General features: G+C 44.8%; 1 protein-coding gene across 1 annotated transcript in view; it reads right to left on the minus strand.

Moving 5' to 3' along the window:
• MKI67 (marker of proliferation Ki-67) overlaps positions 1-17,926 on the minus strand; it is a 23,278-nt gene extending 5,352 nt beyond the window's left edge. The window contains 12 exon segments of the mRNA XM_021703842.2: positions 1-2; positions 5-886; positions 1,911-2,066; positions 3,908-4,079; positions 4,178-4,296; positions 4,387-4,705; positions 6,038-6,207; positions 9,186-9,231; positions 11,124-11,190; positions 14,260-14,375; positions 14,489-14,567; positions 17,814-17,926. The exon segment at positions 1-2 is cut by the window's left edge and continues 1,863 nt beyond it. Of these exon segments, the coding sequence (XP_021559517.2) occupies positions 1-2; positions 5-886; positions 1,911-2,066; positions 3,908-4,079; positions 4,178-4,296; positions 4,387-4,705; positions 6,038-6,207; positions 9,186-9,231; positions 11,124-11,190; positions 14,260-14,375; positions 14,489-14,567; positions 17,814-17,905 (2,220 nt within the window). The 5' untranslated portion in view covers positions 17,906-17,926.
• Between the last annotated feature and the right edge of the window lie 6,106 nt (positions 17,927-24,032).

Consider the following 24,032-nt stretch of genomic DNA (forward strand, 5'->3'; position numbering starts at 1 on the left):
TTTGGTGTTTGGAAGAGCTCTCTGAGGCCAGCCAGGTCTTCTAAGGATTGGGCATTTCTCTTGGGCGTTCTTGACTGCCTCTTGCTTCCGGTTACATTTTCTGCAGAGTCCAGTGTCTGCTTTGGAGTTCTGTTCAACAATATGATGTCTTCATCACCTTCTCCTGGTTCTCCGTGTGAGGGGATGCTTCCCCCCGACATTCGGGTGGACTTCCTAAGAGTTGAGGGCTCTTTGTCTAGGTCCACTTTCTGGGGAGAGGTCTTGAGTTGTACGTTCATCCTGTTTGGCATGCCAACTAGTTCTGGCTTTAAAGATTTCTGGCACTTTTCTGCAGTTTTGTTTCCCACATCCATTGGTTCCTGGGCTTGAGTGGGGGCTTGGGGGAGACCTTGGATGCCCCCCAGGTCTTCCTTGGGTTCTGTGTCCTGCTGTCTCTTGAGGGTGCTCAGGTCTGCTATTGGTTCCCATTTTTGCTCCGAATATCTTCTTGATCTCCTCACAGCTACCATGTTTTCAGAACTGTCTTCTGATTTGATAGCTTTCTCACATGCTTCAAAACAGCTCTCCCGTTCCTCTGTCGCTCCCTCAGGTTTCTGTCCTCGCTGTGGAGTTTTCCTCAGATGTCGCCCTGAAGTGTTCTCAGCAGGGTCTGTGTTTGCTTCTTTGTCCCTGTGCCCTGCACCTGGCATCTGTGTATTTCTGAGCTCTGAGGACCTTCGGAACGTGTTTGCACTTAACGCCGCCTTCGGAGGCTCTGCCTCCGATCCTGGAGTTTTCTCGATGTTTGCATTTACTCTAATAGCCGGTCGTCTGAGGGCAGGGCTGGCAGGACTTTGATCGGATGGCTCTTGTGGAGCATTCTGAATCACGGGGAATTCATTCTCTCCTACAGGAAACAAAAACACACATGAGAGATAGATTCTCTTCCCTGCGTTGTGCCAATTTGGTATTTTACCTTTATGAAGTACTGCGGAAGAGTCAATAATTCAGCCCCCTAGCCAGCCAGCTAAGCTTATGAAGCTGGCTACTTATGTGGCCGTACATCTTTCTTAAGTATGAACCACACACACTTAGGAATAATGTTATCTGGTGACAGACAGTGGAGTCATACTGAGGTGGTGATTCAGATCTACGGGGATCAGATAAAAGAAAAAAAAATTCCTTAAGAAGGGTCTCCTGAAGGCCGTCGCATCGTGTCTCAGGCACCTGAACACGGACATTTTCTTCAAGCATGAGAAGCAAACAGCTGTTTCTGCTGTTGAACCATCCACACCGTAACATGGCTTATGCTCAGTATGCGTGGGGTCTGTACCCCACAGGAAACACCTGCTGCTCAGCAGAGGAGATACTGTGAGTGAAAACTGTTCCCTCTAGGACAGGGGTAACCAGTACTCAGAGAGAGAGCAAGACAGACTCATTTCTCCCATCTGGGGCTCACGCTGCGGCACAGACCATCCAGAACATCAGCAGTGATAATCGCACAGTGCACACATTATCTTTCTCTTTGATTATTTACAGTTATTTTGAGTTTGAGAAATTTACCTAACTATGATGAGAGATCATGCCACTTCTCTGCTGGTCAACCTCTTTAAATAAAGTGTACACAGGTAGTTTGCAATTATTAAACTACTGTATTAAAATTATTAATACAGTTATTACCATTATTAAAAAATGTTATTATTACAATTATTCCTTTTTATGCCACTCGCTAAATACCAATGTTAGTTCAACTGCTAAAAGGAATTTCCTCTAAACATGACAGAACAGAGAAGCTGCAAATGGTATTTTTTCGGGAGTATCTATTGCAGAGAAATAATACAGCATCTGTTTAAAAAATAATAATACCATCTACAATAACTAGTGAAAACATCAAAGTGCAGGAAAAAAACAAAAGAAAACAGTAAACCAACCAAAATTTTCTGAAGTGCACAGCAGAGGTTTTTCTCCTGAATTAGGTACTTGAAACTTTTTTCCGAGGAAATCCTCTGAATTTGAAAAAGCGTTGGGACATGGGCTCATTATTTGTGGCTTCACTTTCGCCGGAGTCTTGAACATTTCAGTTAACCCTGTGATGTGAGAATATTGGAAAAGCAATTAGCATATTGCTCCTACGTGCCAACAGGCATGCCAGTCCTCAGATATACCAGAGGAAGTGGCAGAGAGAGAACAAGGAATCCCTCCCCAGAATTCTTGAGAGACAGGGTCATGTATTAATAATGAATTCATTTTGTTGAAGAGCAGTGATAAGCTGGAATTGTATCTCTTCTTTGCCTTTCCTCTTGGTGAGAAAATCTAATGAAGGCAGTTGACCTCTCGGTCTTGGACCATTGCCCTGATCCTGAGCACTGGCCGGGAGAGAGGCTGGCCACCCCCGTGCCTCCCCTCCAGACATCTGGAAACCCAGTGTCCTCATGCTTCCTTGAAAAATCCTAACTTATGTAGACCTGGGTTTTATGTACAAATAAAACGTGCCCAATTTTTAAAAAACGACTGTCCATTGGGCTGCCCATTAATAGTATTGTCAAGTGATAATATCACCATGCTTTCATTTTAACACCAAAAAGTAGTATTGACACAAGAGAAGAAAAGAACCATATAGTTCTTTAGATGGAAGTTTTATCTTTCTGAAACACTCACTCACATTTCCTCTTTTCTCATTCCGCCATCAATGGATCAAAATGCTCTGTCTGGCATCTGTTTGTAAAGCCTGTTCTGAGGGCCCTCGAATCAGCCAGTTCACTTAAAAATCTCATCCCTCTGCCCGTGTTCAGGCCTTCCTTAAAATACCCAGGATCCAGTTTTCTGCACAGATTGATGTTTTGTCATGAAAGTTACTCACACCAAGGGGTGGAAGTCATTTGACTTTCTAGGAAGTTGTGTTGAAGGAAGTTTGGGGAAATCCACTGTCCTGGGTACTGAGTATATAAATATCTATTAATTTTATCTTAAAAAATATTTTTGAGAATTGGTTTTTAATGCTTCATCACATCGATGTTAGTTACACTCATACATAATTTACAAGGATACACGTATGTGCATATGTCTGCCTATTGGGTGGCATATACCCAAAACTTTTTTCTCATTGAGCATGCTATCAAAACTGGCTACAAAGGTTCTGCATTTTTGTGGTTTGTTTTTTAAAAAGCTGAATGTATTGATCCAACTATGACTGTAATCACAGTGTACCTTATTTGGGTTCTACAGAGCGGTACAACTAACGCATCTTAAAATATGCCAGGAAATAAGAACAAGAATCCATCTAATGGGAGATGGAATCAGGTCTCATCTCCCTCCAGAAATGCTCGAGGCAGAAACCAGTGGTCAAACTGCGTGGCATGAAATCCCAACCCTGGGTTCTTGCCTTGGTTCTAACCTAGGGCAACCACAAGGAAGTCACATCCCACTCTTGCTAATGGAAACACTGGCTCAGCTACTGACGCTTGAGGGAAACCTTCTTACAGGCCTTTGTTTTAAGACAGTTAAGTTTCATGCAAGCGAAGAAAAGCGTGAAGCAGCGAAACATTGCTCAAACCAATGGCTCTAACTTTGCGGACATCGATGAGTAGGGATGCAGGGAAGGGGCAACTTTAAGGGCAAGCCTGCTCCCTTCAGCGTAAAGAAGCTTCCAGGTCTCCATACCCGTGCTGCAATCCAAGGTAAAGTTGTGCATTTTCCATTCCTACCTGCTTCCTGTAGGACTCATGATCCCCCTTATTATCGGGGACTTGTTCTTGGTCTCCAATCCAGCCTTCTCTTCCTTGAACCATCACCACCCCAGAAGTCGACTAAAATGTTTATCCTCCTAAAACCCATTCACAGTAGATACAACTATAGCACCCCCATCCACGTCCTCCCATGAAGGAGGATCAGAAGGCTATCGTTTATAAGACCCAAGCTAGGTTTTTACCTGAAAGATCTTCATTAAAGTCCATTTTTTTGTTGAATACAAAGCTGTTGAGCATTCTGTAGGGCCGAGCGGGCACGTTTACTTTCTCAATGTGAGCTTTCCCTATTATAATGGTACAAGGAGAATTGGCATGGCCTGTGCTAAATTGATTGTGAACATCGCTAACAGGCTTCTGGAAAAAAATATAACAAGATGAACAAAATGTCAAAGAGTAAATGCACAGTCCACAGAATCATACAAAAGAGAATGGGCTCAAAGGGCAACTCCTACCTTTGGAGTATTCATTCTCCTCTGCCTTTTGCTCAGCTGCCTTTGGGGGCCGTGTTTAACCACTTTAGCTTGTGTTTGTTTGGCTCCGAGTTTTACGACATCTGCCCACGATTTTGCCACTGTCAGAAGGAGAAGGTGTTGAAACGTTTCCAAACGTGTATTCGTGAGAAAATGAACCTGACGACATTATCTGCCAACACAACACTCACCGATTAAATTGGCTTCAGAAGCACCACTCCTTCTTTTGGAATAAATCCTCTGCAAGATCTCATGTTGACTTCGATCGATGGAAGTTCTCTTTGAAGGCAAGGTGCCGCTCTTCCTCCCTCCCCTCTTGGGAATGTCTGTGTGATGAGATTTGGTGCCACTGGAGATTGAGGACACCTTGCATGACCTGCGGCGGGTGTCATTTGCAACTGGAGAAGTTTGCGTCAGATTCCGAGCTGGAGATCCTTTACACTGGTCTTGTGCAGTCACTTCCAAACGGATTTCTGAAGAATCTTCTTTTCTTGGTGGTTGAGGGTATTCCTGACGATATTTAAATGTTCATAAGAAACCTTACCACAAATATAACAGCTCTGTAGTGAATTTAAAACCCTACCCAATTAAGAATTGTTTTTTTAAAGATTTTGTTTATTTACTTGCCAGAGAGAGAGAGCACATAAGCAGGGGAGCAGCAGAGGGAGAGGGAGAAGCAGGCTCCCCGCTGAGCAGGGAGCCCAATAAGGGGCTCAATCCCAGGACCCTGAGATCATGACCTGAACAGAAGGCACATGCTTAACCAACTGAGCCACCCAAGTGTCCCCCCATTAGGGAGTTTAGCTGTTTAAATCTTGAAGCACCAAAACATTTCAACCACTGTCTGTCAAGTATTAGGTAGAAATAGGAGTCTGTCCCCCTCATTTAAGAAAAAAAAAAAAATGGGAAAAAAAGAGTGAACAAGTGTTAATTGGGGTATTTTGGGTAGAAAGGCAGAAGGAACCTCCCAAGGAGTGACATGTGAGCGTGCTCTGATCTGAATTGGAGAAAAACACCATCTGTAGGTGTCTAATCCAGCTTCGGTCTACACAGAAGGAGGGCTGCTCCTTTCTGGGGGCCTGTGTAAAATGGAAAAGGAGCCCGGCATACCTTACACTCCTTTCGGTTTGAAAAGAAATTAAAGACTGCCCTGCCCAGGCCCTCTGACGAGGATGAGCCATGAGGCCATAACTTTCTAGAGACCTCAAATCAGGTGGACAACACAGCCTAGGGTAGGTGATTAAAAGTTTTAAATAGCTGATGGTCAAAATCATAGGTGTGTTGTCACCCAAGATTTTCCTTTTCACCTAAAAGGAAAAAAAAAATCCCTTAGGGTTATGTGTCATGATGTCTCCAGATTCTTTGTAATTGCTTGTGTGTCTTTTTAAAGATTTTGTTTATTTATTTGAGAATGAGAGAGCCAGAGAGCACACAAGTGGGTGGAGGGGCAGAGGGAGAGAGAGAATCTTCAGCAGACGCTCCAGTTGAGCACGGAGCAGGACGCGGGGCTCGATCTCACGACCCTGAGATCGTAACCTGAGCCAAAATCAAGAGTCAGACGCTTAACCGACTGAGCCACCCAGAGGTCCCTTTAATTGCTGGTCTTTACTGAACCCCCCGGCGATCACCTGTGAGTCTGGCTGGCAGGGCGGCCCTGCGGAAGGCAGCCCTGAGGACTCGCCTGTATTCAGCCCCTTAGAATCGTGCTTCGAAGCCCAGTGAAGGAGCTCTCCTTTAGATTTTTTTTATTTTTACTTTTTTATTAGAAAGAAAAAGGTCTTCATAGTAATTGTGCTGGTGTGGGGAGTGTGAAAGGATGAGGATACAGGCTGCCTAACATACCTTGATGATTTTCTTCAGGACAGGTGGAGTGTGGCTGGCGAGAGACCTTCTCGGTGTTTCTCCTCTCTTAAGAGGCGTATTAGGAGGTAAGTTCTCATCAAATAACTCCGGCTTCAGACGACCACCAAAGGAGACCCGCCTTCTTTTTAGGGGTGTTCCCTCAATCTTATCTAAAATAAGGAATACAAAGGTGGAGAGAGAATGAAAGACATACACTTACATAGACTCGTTACACTTGTGAAGCCTGTTAAAGACAAACCACTGGTTCCGTCCCCTGAAACCCAACACCGCGGCATTTCATCCCTTTGTCCTGCTGAGGACGCAGGAGCTGCTTCAAGGGCTCAGGGAAGATCCAGGGACAGGACAAAGATTTTCTACAAAAGGGTGAAAAATCCTGTGGGGACGGAGCTTGATAAAGGGATTGGTCTGGACCTGTGGCTTCCACCTGGGAGGAGGGCAATGACAGAGACGGAAGTTTCCGCAGTGACCCGGGAGGGCCTTTTCAAAAGCCACATATGAGCTCGGGCCTCACCCAGACCTAGCTAGTGAGAAGTCACAAACCTGACAACTTCTCCAGGTGGTTCGAATCGGCAATTCATGAGTCCCAACCCTACCTCACATCCTTGTGAACGAGCACGCAACAGAAATCCCTTGTCTAAGTGGTGCCCCTTTCGGAGACTCATGGGGACATCGTGATGGATGTGTGCGGGTCTCATTTCAGAGAGCTGCGCACCTTGCCCGAGGGCCGCTCTGCAGATCAGAGCCCGGACAGTAAGCCTGCTACTTCAGAACATCCGCAGAGACCCGAGAAGTGCGGGCGGACGCCCGGGAGGTGCCATGCCTCCTCCAGAGGTCACGGCTCTGCCCCTCGCTGTGTCACCTGAGGCCATCAGCTTCCCTATTTGCAAGAGGGAGATCACGGGAATGCCTGTCCCCTGGGGACTCCCGCTGCCTGCACAAAGGGGTAAAAGTGTGAATGTCTGAAAAACACCTACAACAGCACCTGATGCATAAACCCGTGGGTTAGTCCAGTGTTTTATAAAGAAAACAAAAAACAAAAACAAAAAAACCGCTAGTAGGAGACCCTGAGAAGAGTATAAATCCCCGAGAGACGCCCTCTAATATTTAAACATTTCCAAGGGATTGATTTCCCTGGACTTCATTTACGAGAGCAAACTCATGGGCTACAGGGCCTTATGGGTCAGAATTAAAACTTGTGTGAAAAGCCATTATGCTTATTGGGCGTATCTTCCCTCCTATGTTCTCGTAGGGGGAACAGGAGACTCCACCTTGGTTTTGGAGCCCCTCACGATCCCTGGCTCCCAGAGGAACCTCCCTGACCACCTGTGCTTCCTCTGGAACCCCTGGTTACGAGTCTCTGGGACAGGAGGACGGGTCTGTCAGAGCAGACGGCGCACATGGCTGTGTCAGGAGCACACCGCCGTGCCTCACAGACCGTCTACACCAGGGCCATCACTGCTGAGGGAAGGAAGGTCTCATGACTTCATATCTGGAAGTCTTTCTAGATATGTGTGAGCCCTCCGGGGGAAAATAAATGCAGTTAAGTAAACTTACTGATGGAGTCACCAAAGTTGTTGCTGTCAACTGAACTACAACCAGGGAACCCAGAGCTCGAGGGCCCGGCTATGGTGCCCACTTTCTCAGGCTGGTGCACGGAAATGCTTTGAATCTTCCTTTCAACTTGAACGGGCAATGGAGCTAAAACAGTGTGATTCTGAGTTTCCAGTTCTGTGGTAAGAATGTCCACACTGGTAGGAACACTCCCCTTCTTTTTGGAGAAGCATTTTTCTGGTGTAGCTCCAAAATTATCAGCATTTTCGACTCTAGTGGGTGTCTGATTTCTGGTTAAGAAATCCCGAGGAGGAAATGTTTTGTAATCTGTCCCGAAGCCTTCCCTTTGATCCAGATCCACGGACTCACTTCCGCTGGGAACATGCATGTCTTCGCTCCGACGTTTTCGTGAGGCATTGTGTGGGGAATGTTGGACCATGGTCCTGGTTCTTGTCATCTCCTTAGGAGGGATGCTGGGACCCATGGTCTCCTTGGGAGTCTGAAGAGCTTCCTCATCCTTTCTCCTGCCCTCAGTCTGGCTAGTTCCTTGTTCTCCCAAAGCAGGGTCGGCCTTCATTGGGGTGAATCGACCGGACCTGGGTCTGGATTTCAGTGAGACCAGGACTTGTGTCCCGTCTTGTAACCCACCAGAATATTCGTTCTCTGATGCACGACGACTCCGTGACCCCGATTTTTTACCGCTCTGTAGAACATTTCCTTTTTCTGATTTCACATCAAACTCTTCTTTCATGGACTCGTAAAGCTTCCTAAAGGGAGACTCATGGTTTTCACTGTTCTCAGGATGCCATGTAGAGGGGAAAGACTTCAGTTCTCCATGACGACTCACTAAGGGTATGCTGGAATCTTCCTTAAAATCCCCGGCTGTAGGATCCATTGCATTTCTGTAGTTCTCTCTAGGAAGTTCTGAGGAATGAACAGCATTAATTGTTTTTCTAGCAGCGTGATCTTTGGGGCCATCCGAGACTGTGCCGGCTGCTTTGCCATTCCTCATGTGTCCCAGAGGACTTCCTGAGATATTTTCTTCACAGAGTTTTGAACGGGCATTGGAATCTTGAACTTTCCCATCTTGGCAATGAGTTATGAAATAAGAAACAGAAAGTTCAAGATTTTCTCAGTGATTAACACCGTGCAGTATTCAAATTTTACAACCATTTCAAGTTGTCTTGTAATCTAGTTTTTCACTTAGCCTACAAATTACTTAATGCCAAAATGCGTAATAAAAGTATTCTGATACTTGAATTATGATGCAAACAAATAAATCACAGCAGCCTCCTATAACCAATATGAGGGATCACCTGCTATTAGTCTACTCAATTAAACTGACAACCGTGTTCAGTTTATTTATACTTGGATGCTCCAGTAAGCATGGTGCCCCACACCTCTCTTGAGGAAATGTTAACTCGGGGGTCTGCCTATCTCTCGTGTTAAGTAACACAACTCCTAACCTTTGTGAACTTAGATGTAGAACGCTGGTGTTGTTGTCTCTTCCTTGCCCTAATGCTACAGAGAGAGCTGATCTTGCAGGATACCAGAATAAAACCAAAAAATTACTAACCAGGGTCGGAAGAGAAGCCAGATCTTGAGACCCTATGCAGAGATTCCTGTAAATCGGCAAAATAAAGACAGCTATTTAGGTGCTTGTTCAAATACCAACAGTCATATTTATGAAAATATTCTTGCTATGGATGCTCTTCCTTACCAAACTGTTCTTATAGGAATTTTAGAGACTTTGAGAAATGATCCAAAGACACTCAGGGGCAAGTGCTCATAATACAAGTATTTCTTAGCTGATTTTAAAAAATATAATGATAGAATAAGAAACAAACTTGAAGCTCAAAACTGTTTAAATGGAACCTCAGTTGAGTTTTTCTAACTTCCTCAAACTTCTTTCTCATCACCATATGAAAGAACCAAAGCTAAAATTAAACATCACCTATGCTCAGCATCTGTGAACCTACCAAGGGCACAGAATTATTGACTTAATACTTAAGTTATCAGAAAGAGGCTGCAGGACCTGTGGATGAGCTGGGGCCCCACTCAGCCCGGGTGCTCGGGTCGGCAGGTGCACCCAAGCCCGGATGTTCAAGTGAAAGTGAAACCAGCACATCACAGGCGTCGTGCCCTCCGAGCGCAGCAATCAGATCCAGTCCTCCTACCTGGCCCCCGACTGCTGCCTTCACAATCTGTCAGAAGATTTTTTAGGGGGCGAGGAACAACCACAGAATAACAATGATGTAAGGTATAAAAGTTCAATGTTGCTTCAAAGGAGGAAAAGTATCTCATCTGAATTATTATGGGGGAAAAAATCACAAAATATATCCAAAGGCAAATAATTTAACTTCTCTCTTCAATCAGTTTCAGATTTCTTGGTATCGGACACGTTGCATCTCTAACTCGCCAAGTGAGGGATCAGTTTCTAATTTCCAAAACTTCAAGTTGGCCAAGGATCTTATGACTAAACAATAAAAATGAATTAAAATTTAAAACTATGTGCAAAATATAAGGAAGCATATAAGCCCATTTTTTGTACCATTATATTCCATAGGCATAAAAATCACTGTCAAAGTGCTATAACACATTCTCAGTATTCAGTTTCAATACTGACTTTATCACAATCCAGACAACAAACAGTTTCTAGGTCTTCTAACCACTGCTAACCCGAAGTCCAGCCTTTTGCTTGGTTCCCTAATACCTGCCAACAAAGTGGGTAGAGAACCTCAAAATCTAGCTTTCCCCCAAAGCCAATGAGGGGCAAGGTCACCATTAAGGTCATTCCTCTAAAGAGGAAGCAGCACATAGCAGGAGCAGAGATCTTCAGTTGAAGGGCTTCCAGCTAATTTCGGGTGTAGGTACAATATGACTTTTAAACCAGTGAATTGCAACCTAGTCACAGGAGACCAGCTTGGGTAGCTTCCTAAAGGAGACACATCCTCCTGAATCTCTGAGGATGGGCCCAGAATTGCATTCCGATAAAGCCATACTGTTTGGATGGACACAAGTAGTAAGATTCTCCCACAAGACACAGTGCAGTAACGCTCTCCCAGGGGCATGGGTTATCTCTCCATCAAAGTCAGGAAGCATCTCTGGGACTCACAGCTCTGATGTGACCATTTCAGATGCATAAAGATGGAGGAACACAATAACTGGGAGACAACACAAGCCACTCATCTAGTTCCCAGATTTTAAATCTATGTGATGCGCTGTCCTAACCAAAGGTTTAGAAGAAGATCAGATCGTGAGATACTCCAGAAGCCTTGCCAAAGTGTAAGACTGACTTAGTCCTCTCATTGTGAGAAAAAAAAAAAAAGCATAGTTGTAAATGATTTCAGTATGTCCAAGTTCAACTTGTTTAAGATCTCAGGTACCTGTCCCTCTCTTACTGTCAAGTCACCCTCCCTTGTGAGACGTCATTCATTGACGTGCATATAAATGATTTCATGGTATCGTGCAGAAGAATCAGAGTCCACAGCTGGATAATCCACCCCCCCATCACCTGTTTGCGCTTTTGTCCTGTGAATTCCGTTGACTCGCTTCTATTCTGATGACTTTCATTTTCATACCTGAAGTGCACAGAAGGACAGACACACATTCAGAGTCCAGCTCTGTAACTGATGGGAAAGCCTCCTTATCTCATTAATGTCCAAGGAGCAAGGAACAAACGTCAAGTTTTATTCAAGAGATTCACCTTATTCATGGAAATAAAGGTAGAGTTAGAAAAGATTTTACACTAAAAACTTGGATAGGTTGCCTCAAATTTCTTTGGCAACACTGTTGTCAGAGGTGGGGACCCAGATTAGTTTCTGAACGTTGATAAGCTGTGTGATTTCAACAATATCTGAGTACCTCTGTGGAAACCTGCCTACGAGAGCCAATCAGATTCGCACCGGTTTATATCCATGGAGATCATCTGAGGGCTTGAAAGTTCACCCAGGAAGCCGAGGCCTGAGTCACTTGGTGATGTTACCTACTGCAAGGTCACCAGAGCCACCTGTAACTTAGGATCACTGTGACCTCCTGTGTCCTGCCTTCCCCATCTGTATCCGAACAAAGACTGGCACGTTCTTGAAGATGTAGACAGATTTAACAACACAACACTGTCCTTCTACTAGACCCTGGGCATAATTCACAGAACCACCTGCTATGGGCATCCTGAACTTGGCCTCCGTGAGGTGGCCTGATCCGAAACAGCTGGGTGTCTGGACTTATTTCTCCCGATCGCAGAGTTCACGGTCAAGTTCTTCTTCCTAAGAACGCTTTCCCCATTCTTGTGTTGGAGATATTTAATTATCTCAATTAATTTCAATCTGAATAGCATCTCATTTGGGGGAAGAAGTTCTGGTCTCCACTCCACATCAAATGCTTCCTACCTAGAAGTCTATTCAATAAGCATACCCTTTAGGGCGCCTGGGTGGCTCAGTTGGTTAAGCGACTGCCTTCAGCTCAGGTCATGATCCTGGAGTCCCGGGATCGAGTCCCGCATCGGACTCCCTGCTCAGCAGGGAGTCTGCTTCTCCCTCTGACCCTCCCCCCTCTTATGCTCTCTCTCTATATCATTCTCTCCCTCAAATAAATAAAATCTTTAAAATAAATAAATAAATAAATAAGCATACCCTTTAAAAAGGAAGGCAAATTCACAAGCCCAGTGAAAAAGATGACCAGTTGAACCCATAGGAAATATGTGTTTAATGCGAATGGAGGCAGTAATGAGGTCGGTGTTTTATCGGACAACATGGATGACCAACGTGACCCTACTGTGAGCTGCCTAAAAGAGACACGAGGCACAATCAAAGGTGCCTACAGGATGAACGTGGCAGGATGAGAGAGGACACGACAAGCCAACAGCAACCAGAAGAGAGCTGGAGGGGGCGTACGCTAACATCAGACAAGAGAGATTTCAAGATCAAAATTGCACACGAAGACCAAGCATATTTTATAATGATAAAAGGATTGAACTATCCAGAAGATAAACCGATTGTAAAGAAAAGTGCACCTAACAGCTGGTTCCAAGAGACAATCTGAGTCTTAAGGATTATGAGAAGTTGAAAGCAATGTGCCAGAAAATATGATAGTATGCAATCACTGATTAAAAAAAAAAAAGCATCACGAAAGGTACAGAGTATCTCAGAAAGATAAGCGACAGAGCTTCACCCACCAGGACAGAATTCTAAATTTCAACACATAGTATGGCCTCAAGAGATCGACAGCAGAAACAGAAGAGCTAAACAAACAGAAAGGAAAAAAGAATCCTCAGTGTGATTTCAGCCTACGCACCTGAGTAAGAATCAAGGGCTAAGTTACTGTGATTCTAGAGCCAGGGATTTGAATCTAACGAATGGTCGTGGACAGAACACTCCCCACCCCCCTCCACCCCAACGCCGGGAGCTGTAGAACGCACATGTTTTTGGAACACACAGGAGAGATTAGTAAAAAATCAACCACATCTGGTCATAAAGCAAGCCCTCGGTTCACTTCAAAACCTGGAAATTTCTCAAACGTCTGTCCAGAATGAATAAATTGTGTATAATTGGGTATATAACTGGGATATTATTTCAATGACATATTTAGGCAGTGAGAAAGAACAAACTGGGACGTCCATGCTCTGGCTCTCACAAGCATGGGAGCAGGACTCAGCTACAAGCACATACTTCATTGTTTCAAATTTATGGAGTTTATTAATAAAGACAGACAAAACCAGAGCGGTGAGAGATGCATGCTTAGGTAGCAAAACTCCAAAGACTTTATGTCATCAGAAAAGCCACTCGGGTGGTTTACTTGGTGAGGGAAAGAAGCAGTGATTAGAAGAACTATTCAGAAGGTTCTGGAAATATTCTGTTTACAGCTCGGGTGGTGTATTAGTTTGCTAGGGCTGCCATCCAAAATGCCATGCGCAGGTGACTTCCACACAGAAGTGTATTTCCTCACAGTTGTGGAGGCTGGAAGTCCGAGATCAAGATGTTGGCGGGACTGTTTTCTCCTGAGGCCTCTGTCCTGGGCTGGCCAGGGCCGCCCCTGCTGCCTTCACGTGGCCATCCCTCTGAGCACCTGCTTCCCTTCTTCTGTGTCCTCATCTCCTCTTCTTACAAGGACACCAGTCAGATTGATTAGGACCCACCCTAATGGCCCCGTTTTAACTCAATCACCTTTTTAAAGACCCTGTCTCCAAATACAGTCATATTCTGGCTTTCCGGGGGTTAAAACTTCACTATATGAATTTTAGAAGGGACACAATTGAGTCCATAACAAATGCTGATCACCCGGGTGCTCACGTCAAGATAAGCTGAGCTGGACATCTTGTCTTGTGTCTATTCCCCAGGAGCGTCTTTTTAAAATGAAACAGAAACTGAAAGATGCATGCGGCTTCACCACACTCACAACAAAAATAAGACCCCGTGAGGCTCCGGTCACCCTTCTTTGGCCCAGCTCCATGCGCTCGGATCCTTGAATGTAGTCACACAAGCCCCACGTGTCATCCCACCTAAACCCTCGTGACCTCAGATTGAGAACCAGGGGTGAGAGTGGCCGCCTCAAATGCTCTGACGTCATCCGCAGCACAGAAAAGTCACAGACGTCTGCCAGGCTGGTTTTGGTGCATCAGTGTTGAGAATGACTAGTTTTTACTTTTCACCCACCTGAAAGAACGATCGACAATAGTGATCACATCTCCGTGCTTTAGCCGTACAGGGTCCGCGATGACAGATCCGTTCACTTGTGTCGGATTGGTGGAACTGAAATTAAACAACATTGCCTACAAAGTAGGAGAAAGGGGAAAATAGGTAATTGATGAATGGGTAAAAAGTGAAATGAACAGTTAAAAAACAAAACAAAACAAAACACAACAGATTTCAAACACCCACTTACCTCCTGCCCACTGATCTCAATTTTGCAATGCTGTTTTGACACGACAGGGAGCTGGATCCGAATGTCACATTCGATACCCCTTCGATGAAAGAAATTAAGAGTTTTAGGCTGCCACAATTTTTTCTAGAAATTCCATGAATGCTTCAAAATAAAATAGCATTTGACCAAATGTTTGATCCATAAATGAAACGACAGAAAGTGATCATCAGTTGGGCGATGTGATGACCTGTGCATTCGGCAAACAATTTTGACAAGTATTGTATAAGCAACTATTTTAAATCTTTAAGACTTTGGGTACTTGAAAACAATTATAAGGAAAATATTAGAATACAAAACTGGATTGCCTTTACTGAAATACCTATGCTTTTAAGACCCAAATAAGGGAGTACTTCCTATCAGTTTGGAGAACTGTAACGATTTCTGATACTCTGTGCCTTTTTTCTAGAAAGAAAGGTTTATGTGTGTTTGTTTGCAATGTTATGTATGTTTCAAGGTTTCATCATCACTACATGTGCTATATTTTATACTAACACCTGTCTCTTCACATATAAAAAGACAATCACATCAGCACCTACATCATGGGGTTGTTCAAACAATGAATGAATTATACATTTCTGCCATTTGCCTGGCACATAGTCAATGCTATTTACTCATGAGCTTTTCATTGTTTTAAAACTACACTGTATTAATGGATGGGTTCACAAGTCTATTATTAAAAATACGAATGCGAGCAACAAATAAGCATTATTAGATTCAACTTCACTTTCCACACAAAGAACATCAGAAGGAAGCACCATTAGGGAGCATTTCCAAACCCACGTGCACACTAATCCAAATGGTCCTTAGTAAGTTTCCTTGGGTCTCTGGGGTTCCCTTTACTGTAAGTTTGAACAGTTATATACTCTCCTTTCTGTTCTCAATACACTATTCCGGAGCTGGGACTATCTCTTTCTAGAACGCATATAAAAGATACAGTGGTATAAAATAATTGCAGAGCTGGAAGTGGACTCCCAAGGGCTGATAGACTTGGATTGTGAGTATCAGTGTGCGCTCAGTTTCTTGTCCCTGCATAGTTGTACGGTGTCCTTGGCCTTCGTGGAAAGATGTGGTTTAGTGGTTTCGGCTTAGTGTGGCAAATAGGTTGTAAAGGACAAAGCAGCACATCAGTAGCTGTGGAGAGAGCAGTGCTAGCTGTCTGTCCATATAAAGAGAGAAATGGGCTCAGCCACAGAGGTTTAAAGTATCTGCTTGTCCCGTATATTAACACTAACCGGGGCTCAGATACACAGTTGTATTTTATGTTTCATGGTCTCCTAGCCTTTCCAGCCCAAGCACTTTTGGACAAAACTTGCTCTTTGTTTGAGGTTTCATTGTCGGGTTTCTGTGTTTGTTTTTGTGGGTGTTTGGCTCATTCCATCTGTGAGCTTTGCAGGCAACCAGACGTGATGCAGAACTTAGGTTCTAAGGTGTTTCTGGTGGTGGGGTCATTGGTTGGCAGGAGTAAGTCATGCTTTTTCTCTAAAGGGGGATGAGGGTGGTAATCCACGAGACGAGCTGAAGTGTAGTTGTTAGAAGAATTTTGCGACTGGAAATTTTAGCTTTGAGTTTTGTTGCTCTAGTTCCTAAGATAACTTGGAAATGCTGCTCATTTGTCCAGGGACCCCTCTGACTCCTGGGATCCCACCCATTCTTTCACTTTAAGAAAAAACAAGTAATTGTTGCAGAGGTCTCTGTATTCTGCAGCTGCCCTTTTGTAAGTACTTTTCCCAAATAAAACCATTAAAAAAAAAAAAAAAAGAGTATCTCTTCCTACATATGTCATATGACCAAACACTTTTGAATGGGTTATAAATGATAAAACCCCACATAAAAAGATATTTAATCACTGCTGTAGAATAACGAGAATTACTGACATTTAACACCAAAATGTTTATTCTTTTTCCTTTGAAGAGAAAAGAAGGTATGGGAAGTGAACAGCCACTTTAAACTAAAGAAGAATATTTGATTTTTAGATAACAGACTATTACAGAGAGAGAGAGAGAGAAAGAGATTATCTCATTAGATCTGAGAATTTGTGTGGCTGCAAATTGCTAACTAGAATCCCTATGGATCAGTGGTTCTTAACCTCAGCACCATTGACATTCTTTACAGTAGGGGCTATTCTCTACATTGTAGGCTCCTTAGCAGCATCCCTGACCTCTTTCATTGATGCCGCTGGTTTAAGCCTCCCACACTGTGACATAGAAAAATGTCTCCAGACCTTGCCAGATGTCTCCTGCAGGGCAAAAGAACCCACGGCTGAGAACCACTGCTATTTATGACTCTACGTTCAGCCCATGCATCTGCTAGACACAGAGTGCCAGCTATTGATCACCTCTCTCTCGCCAGACCCCTACCAGGCACTGTGTACATCATTATGAACCAGACAGTCCCTGTCCTTACACAGTTTAGTAGTGAGAGACACAACCAGGGACTCATCACCCTGCATGGTGTTAGGAAAGACCGGAGCAGTGTTCACCTAAGGGTTCTCTTTAGGTAACACTTAAACGGATATCTGAAAGTTGGAAAGGAAGCACTCACATAGGAAGATAGAGAGAACATTCCAGTCATAAAAGTTTAAACTGGCCAAAAGCATCAAGATGAGCAAGAGCTCGGAACGTCTGAGGTGAGGTAGAACATGGTAAGGATGGGGTGGGTAGGACAGGATGGGGTATGGGTAGAAGGTGGTCGGGGGTCCCACCTCACAGGGTTCCACAGAGAGGGTGACTTATCACTTTATAAGAAATCCCATGTTACAAACGCGGAGCAGTGTGCCTGTTATACTGGGACCATAGTTATTTACCACCAACACAAGCCGGCAAAAAGAAAGAAGTTCTCAAAACACTAGCAGGACTTCTCCTATTTTCATTTTTCCAAAAAACCAACAAGCCAAATACAGAGCCTCCTCCCCTCATTTGCTCAGTAGTGCCCCCCCCCCACAGCCAAGGCGAGCCAAGTTTGGAGGGATTTCAGATGAACATACTGGCCATCTAAAGAATGCCTGAAGTGAATCAGGTTTTGAGAATAATCTACATTTTTCTCAATTGAAAGATTTTATCAAGTCAATTTTAAAATGTGTTTGATTAAAAACAATACTTAACTGTATAAACATTGTTTTCAAAAATTGATTTCCTAATAAACAACTATGTTACATTGACAATAGGTAGGAAAGTCCCCTGCAAATGTAGGGGCAGGAACCATTCCTAGGGCATTTCCAGCCTGTTAATCTATGATTAGGATATTAATGTCTTTTAAGCTAAATTGTCCACCCCTGTGCAGGGCTCACCTTCCAAACAAGCAGGTGCTGAGGCTCAGCGGAAAGTGGGGGCCGTCCACCCCACTTCTTTTGATGGTAACAAGGCGTCCTGTAGGACCCATTTTCTAAGCAAGATGTTGAGTGTAATCCTTATAGGAAGGTCAGGCATCAGAAGGTTTGCTGAAGCAAACTTACTGCAGGAACATGCCACTGAATAAAACAAAAACAAAACACACGAGGTGGGGGGGGGTGTTATTCTAAAAGCAAAGAGATTGGAAGTCACTTGTAAGTGACCAAATGGGCTCACATGTACAATTCGTCATGCTCCTGCCACCTTGACCTACACCTTACTTGACCCCTGGGGAGCCCCAGCCAGGTCCCGGCCTGCACTCCAGGGCGTCCCCCAATACCCAGTGCCCTTAAAGACCCGCGGCCAGGACGCAGTCCATCAAGGTCTAGGCTCCTGGGGGTTCCCACCGAGACCCCCTCGCCAGAGCCCTGGTCGCGCTGCAGGCGCTGGTTCCAGCAGAGCAGAGGGGTCCCCAAGGCCCGGGCCCCCAGGCACACCGGCCGCCCCCGCCCCCCGAGGTCCCCGGACAGTGGCTCACCCAGGCCCAGTTGCCCGCACCGCCACCAGTGGGTCCACCGCTCTGCCAGATGCAACCCAAGTCCTCACCTGGAAAAGCCAGAGACTCGCCCACTTGCGTCCACCGCCCGCCCCTTGCTCCAGGGACGGGGACTGCCCGCGGCCAGCTCCGCCGCAGTCCTCACTCCCCCCCGCCGTCGCCTTCGCCGGCGACCAGGTAGCCCAGCCCCGCTGCGTCCGGGAGGTGCCCGGCGTTAGCTGCTCCGCGCGTAAAGCCGCCGCCGCGCCCTCCCGATTCAAATGAAAACAACGATTCGAATTTGGCGCTAAGCGCTGCGATTGGACGCGGCGGCGCGAGGGCAGACCAATGGGCATGGGCGAGGGCGGGGCGGGGCGGGGCCAGAGGGGAGGGCGCGAGCTCCGCGGGGCAGGGAGTGCGGACCGGCGGGCTCCCGGTGCACCTGCGGAAGACAGAGGGTTCTCACCGGGGACAGAGTGAAAAAGGCGGAAATGGAACATGGTCTTACTGCCAGGAAACCTCTCTTGCCTCCTTTTCTTTAAGGACAAACACAACTGCACACAATATGTTACTCATTGCTGGCAGGTTTAAAAATTTTAAAAACTTCCCATATCTTCTCAAAGACAACCAATTATTATGAGCAATTTCTTGTGTCTTTTCCCAGTTATACATGTTATTAGTCCCCTTCAAAAACACAGTAAAAAGATCATAATATGCACATTGTTCTATACTTCCTGTTCTCTGCTTTATTAATTCTGTGGATATTAATATTGAGTACATCTTCCCCTTTTACTTTCTTTTTGATGGCTGCAGAGTATTTGCCTTCAGAAACCATAATTTCCTTAATCACTACTATTGCTATGCATTTACGTTTACAGCGTTTTCCCATTAGAAAAAAAAAAAATCTCTAATTAAAAAAGCTTGTGCAATACAAAATGGATGGCTTCTAAAATAACCACAGGATTCCTTTCTAGAGTCACCTAACTGGTGGGGGGGGGGGGGGGGGGGGGGGGGGGGCCCCCTGGGGAAAAACGGGGGGTGATTTAAAGGGGGCCAAACATTCTGATGCCCCCCCCCGCAAAACCCCCCCCCCCCCCACCCCCCTGCCCCAGCTTACTCTACAACCCATGGAGCTTGGCTTTCCTTGGTCAGGAGCTGCCTTTTTCACAGCACGGACTGGGGACCTCTGAGGACGTCTGAGATCCTTGCAAGGGGTCCATGAGGTCAAAACCATGTTTGTAATAACACCAGACTTTCTTTGTCCTTTTTACCCTTGTTTTCTCAGGAAGGTGGAGTTTCCTGAATGCAGAAGCAGATGTGAGAAACCAGCTGTCTTACTATGTCAGGTATTACAGATTTTTGCAAAAACCGAAAATACTACTGTTCATCTCAGTAATTTAAAAAAGTAGATGTATTTCATAAAAAATATGTTTTTATGTTAATATGAAATGGGTTCATCATTGCTTTAAAATAAATTGACAACTGAAGTTTGAATGTTTCTGCTCCTGAGTGGTAACTCAGAGATAGAGCACCTTCAGGAATATGGAAAAGCTCCTAGAGATGAAATGTGAATGCAAAGGACCTCCAACTCCTAATTGTCTGTGACAAGGCTGATGTAGGTAATTTAAATGTGTGGATGCTATTAACCTTCTTTAGGGGATTAGTTTCCATTTTCTCCCCCTTTACACCACTGCAGAAAGTGCGTCTCGGAACAACCTCGTAAAATGCTACTTTTGTCACTCTAATTACTGCTTGTTATCAGGGACGGCTCTGTGACCTTGCTGGGGCAGCCTAATTAGAACTGGGAGGTGCTAGACTTCCTGTCCAATAATCTTACAAACACTCTGCAGTACACAGAGTTGGTTCTCTAGAGAGAGCGGGAGTTGCAGAAAGACTTAGGGGGTTGTTGCTGAAGGGGGGGATCTTGGCCTGGGGGACGGCCCTCTTTAAACTGTTGGATATCCTACTTTAACAGTGGGGCTTTCCATGGGATTCCAAGCTTGGCCCAGGACCTAAGACTTCGTTGAAAACACAGACCTCAGTCCTGTGAGAAGAATCCCATGCCCCATTTGCAAGGTTGACATCTGGACCCCAAGCTCCACTCCAACACCATCAGAGTCTCGAATAGAGTGTAGAATGGGGACTATGTTAAACCAACAGTCACCAAGATGGGCAGGAAAAGGCTTTGGCCTGAGGAGTTTTCAGGGAATCAATTTCTAGATCCTCAGAGTCCTCACACTTATGTCCAAATCAATCAGGCCAAGAAAGTGTGTCTAGGGCCCCTGACCCTGGGACCCTTCTCCCTGGCCCTGTGCCGTCCCCTTGACACTTTCACTTGCCTGAAGTTTACTTGGGGAATTGCACCAGGCACCCAATAAGGGACCATTCAACAATCCCCTTAAACTCTGTGCCTATCCACCTGATTAGAGAGTGTATTTCCAATAAATGGAACATATGTTTAAAAATATTTATCACCTTTGAAACATGTATATTGTTTGGTCATCTGTGTTCCAGTAAATATTATATTCTGTAATCACTGACACCTTGTCCAGTAGAGAAGGTGGCTGGAGGAAGGCGAGGAGCAGGGATGTCCAGGTGCCCCTCCTGGGCAGGCTACGCCCCGACAAGTGTGGTCAATCTGGGTTAAGTCCCACCCTGGCACCCTGGGAACCACACTTGTCAGATGCTCCAAGTCCACGGATTACCACCCCCCTCCACGAGGCTGCAGGAAGGGGTCGTCGTGCCAGTCATCACCGGAGCCCCTTGCTTCCCAACTTCCCTTCCACTCCAGATCTCTTAGTCACCCCTCTTCAGGCCAGCCTTCCAGTCTCCTGGGCAGATGAGGCCCTTAAAGTGGGGGTGGGGGACAGAACAGGTGGCCAGCCCTAAAGCTGGACTCTCTCTCCTAGGGCCCCCAAACCAGGTGTATCTGGTTCTCTGAGCAAGATCCCAATGGCTTCTTACCCGGCTCTTTTACCAGCATTCCACTGGCGGGTGGCCCAGTGGTCTGTAGGGGTTGTGGGTCCCCTGGGTTCCCAGCCTCTCCCCACACTGGGTCCCCCAGGCCTTTCTTCCTGGCTTGTCTGGGAGGTCAGCTCCATCTAGGTCTAAGCACGTGTGGGACCACAGCTTTCCCTACCTTCAAATTCTGTCAGCATTTCCTCAATCTCTAAGTCCCAACTCTGAAAGGGATGTGACATAATCCTGTTGATCTCTGGGATGTCAACTCTGGACTCTCTGTAGGGCCATCTCGGCAGGGAATGAGCTGTTGCACATTGACCCCAGATCATGTGACTTGCTGGCTAATGCCCTTCAGAGGTTGCTAATTGCTTTTGGGATAGAATCCAAACTCCTGCCAGGACCTAAGAGGTCACATGAGATCTTAGACCTCCTCCTGCCTCCTTGGTCTCCTTGATCCCAATCCACTTCAGTGCCCTAACCACCTGAGCTCTTCCTTCCTCAAAGATTCCCAGATCCTTCTAGCCTGAGGGCTGCTGGTTCTGCTCCTCTCTCCCCGAAAGCTCACTGGGCCAGGAAGAGGAGGTGAGCTTTGCAGCGGGGATAATCCACTCCCAGAACAGGTAGTTGAAGAATCTGTCTGGAGAGGAATCATCCCAGATGTGCCCAGACCAGTGAAGACCTGCTCCAGCCAAGGGGATTTTCCACATCAACTGAGTGTACTCGCACTCGACTAACCTGGAGAAAAGGGGAACCAGAACCTTGATCTCTACTCTCTTAGTTAGAAAAAAACCTGGGACAGAGCATGGCATTGAAAACCGTGGAAGAAATTTTGAAAAACTTTTTTTATTTAAGAAGCTAATACTACATGCTGTCATTATAGAATATTTGGAAAATATACAAATTTGGAAGGAAGAAAAATTTACCCCAAGATGAACAGAAAAAATCATGTTTTTATCTGTGTAATATTTCTTTTGCTTAATAAACCTATTTGTGTATACACATACCATTTTATTTCTTATGCTTTCACTTATCATTATCTTGTAAACATTTTCTCATTCATTCTTGGTGAATATCACCTTGATAGCCATATTTCAACTGTGTTCCTAACATTTAATTATTACAAATAATGCTGTGATCAACATCTTGAGCAGAAACCTTATTTTAATGTAACAGATTATGTTCTTAGTTTCTATCTCCCAAAATCTAGTTGCTGGATCAAATAATATTTGCTTCATATCATCTAACTGCATGCTTTTCAAAAAGGTTGTAACAATTTATCTACCCAGATCAATGCTTGAGAATGCCTGTCTTACCATTGGCTCTTTGCATTCACATTTTAAATTCTCTGCTAACTTGATAAGCCAAAGATGTTCAATTTGAATTTCAAAATTACTAGTTAGTTTAAACACTTTTCCTTACCTATTTAAACTTTTCATCTTTTTGGCTTTGGGGCAATAGTCTCTTTGAGGCTTTTGCCTAATTTTCTAATCATGTCCTAGAGTTTTCCTTATTGACTTATTTCACAAATATATAAATCCTTGCTCTGCAGAGTTAGTGGAATTGTTAAAGTCAGTCATAAAGCCGAAGAATATTTAAAGCCACTAGTTGGATTCCTTAGATAAATGTGTGTAAAGAAGAAAACTCGCCAGCTGTCTGAGAAAGTTCTATGTGTGGCTGAAATACATGGTGGGGCGGGGGGGGGGAGCCGGGACTCCAGGAAACAGCCATCATCAGAGATGACCCCAAAGCTCACAGTGAAACCCTAGTACTGCAAAGCCCTCTCACCGAAGCAACAGAAAAAGGAATTGCAGTGGAATGTACATGCATGGTAACAAAAGAGAGAATTCCTCTCCTAGAGAACAGTGAAAACACATCAGGAAGTTAGGTTCCTCAAGTAAACAGAACAGCAGGTGACGCGATGCAGAGACTTTGCTTGGGACATGGAAGGACGCATGGCTGTGGTGTCTTAGCCTGACTTGGGGGAACTACTGGGGAGAAGCTTCAAACAGCCAAAGACTGAGACACATTTCAGAAGTTTCAGTGTTGAGTATTAAATGTAAATTTATTTATTTATTTATTTATTTATTTATTTATTAAAGATTTTATTTATTTGACAGAGAGAGACACAGCAAGAGAGGGAACACAAGCAGGGGGAGTGGGAGAGGGAGAAGCAGGCTTCCCGCCGAGCAGGGAGCCCGATACGGGGCTCGATCCCAGGACCCCGGGACCGTGACCTGAGCAGAAGGCAGATGCTTAATGACTGAGCCACCCAGTCGTTACACCCCTAAATGTAAATTTAAATGCAGAACTAAGACTAAATGATAGTTTGAAGGAAAAGACTATTTTCTGTAAAAGGGATTTGCTGACAATGGATGCATAGCACTGGGGTGGGGGTGGGAGGTAGAGAAAGAGATATATGGAAAATAAAATCAGTGCCCTCATGGCCTTTTAGATATAAATGCGGAGTAAAAGAATGTCATTTCAAATTAAATATTGTGACAGAAAGTTTTAGTTAATTTTCAAGACTGCCCATATTAAGGAACTGATGGACTCAAAAAGAAGAGACTAAGGTTATTATATAAAGGCCTTAATATGTGCAACCATTAGACCGTAACTACCATTGTGCTTAAATACCAAAATACATAGAAAAGAGAAACAGCACAGACCAAACAGTGAAAGACCA

The sequence above is a fragment of the Neomonachus schauinslandi genome, chromosome 6 (assembly GCF_002201575.2).
Source record: "Neomonachus schauinslandi chromosome 6, ASM220157v2, whole genome shotgun sequence".
NCBI lineage: Eukaryota > Metazoa > Chordata > Mammalia > Carnivora > Phocidae > Neomonachus > Neomonachus schauinslandi.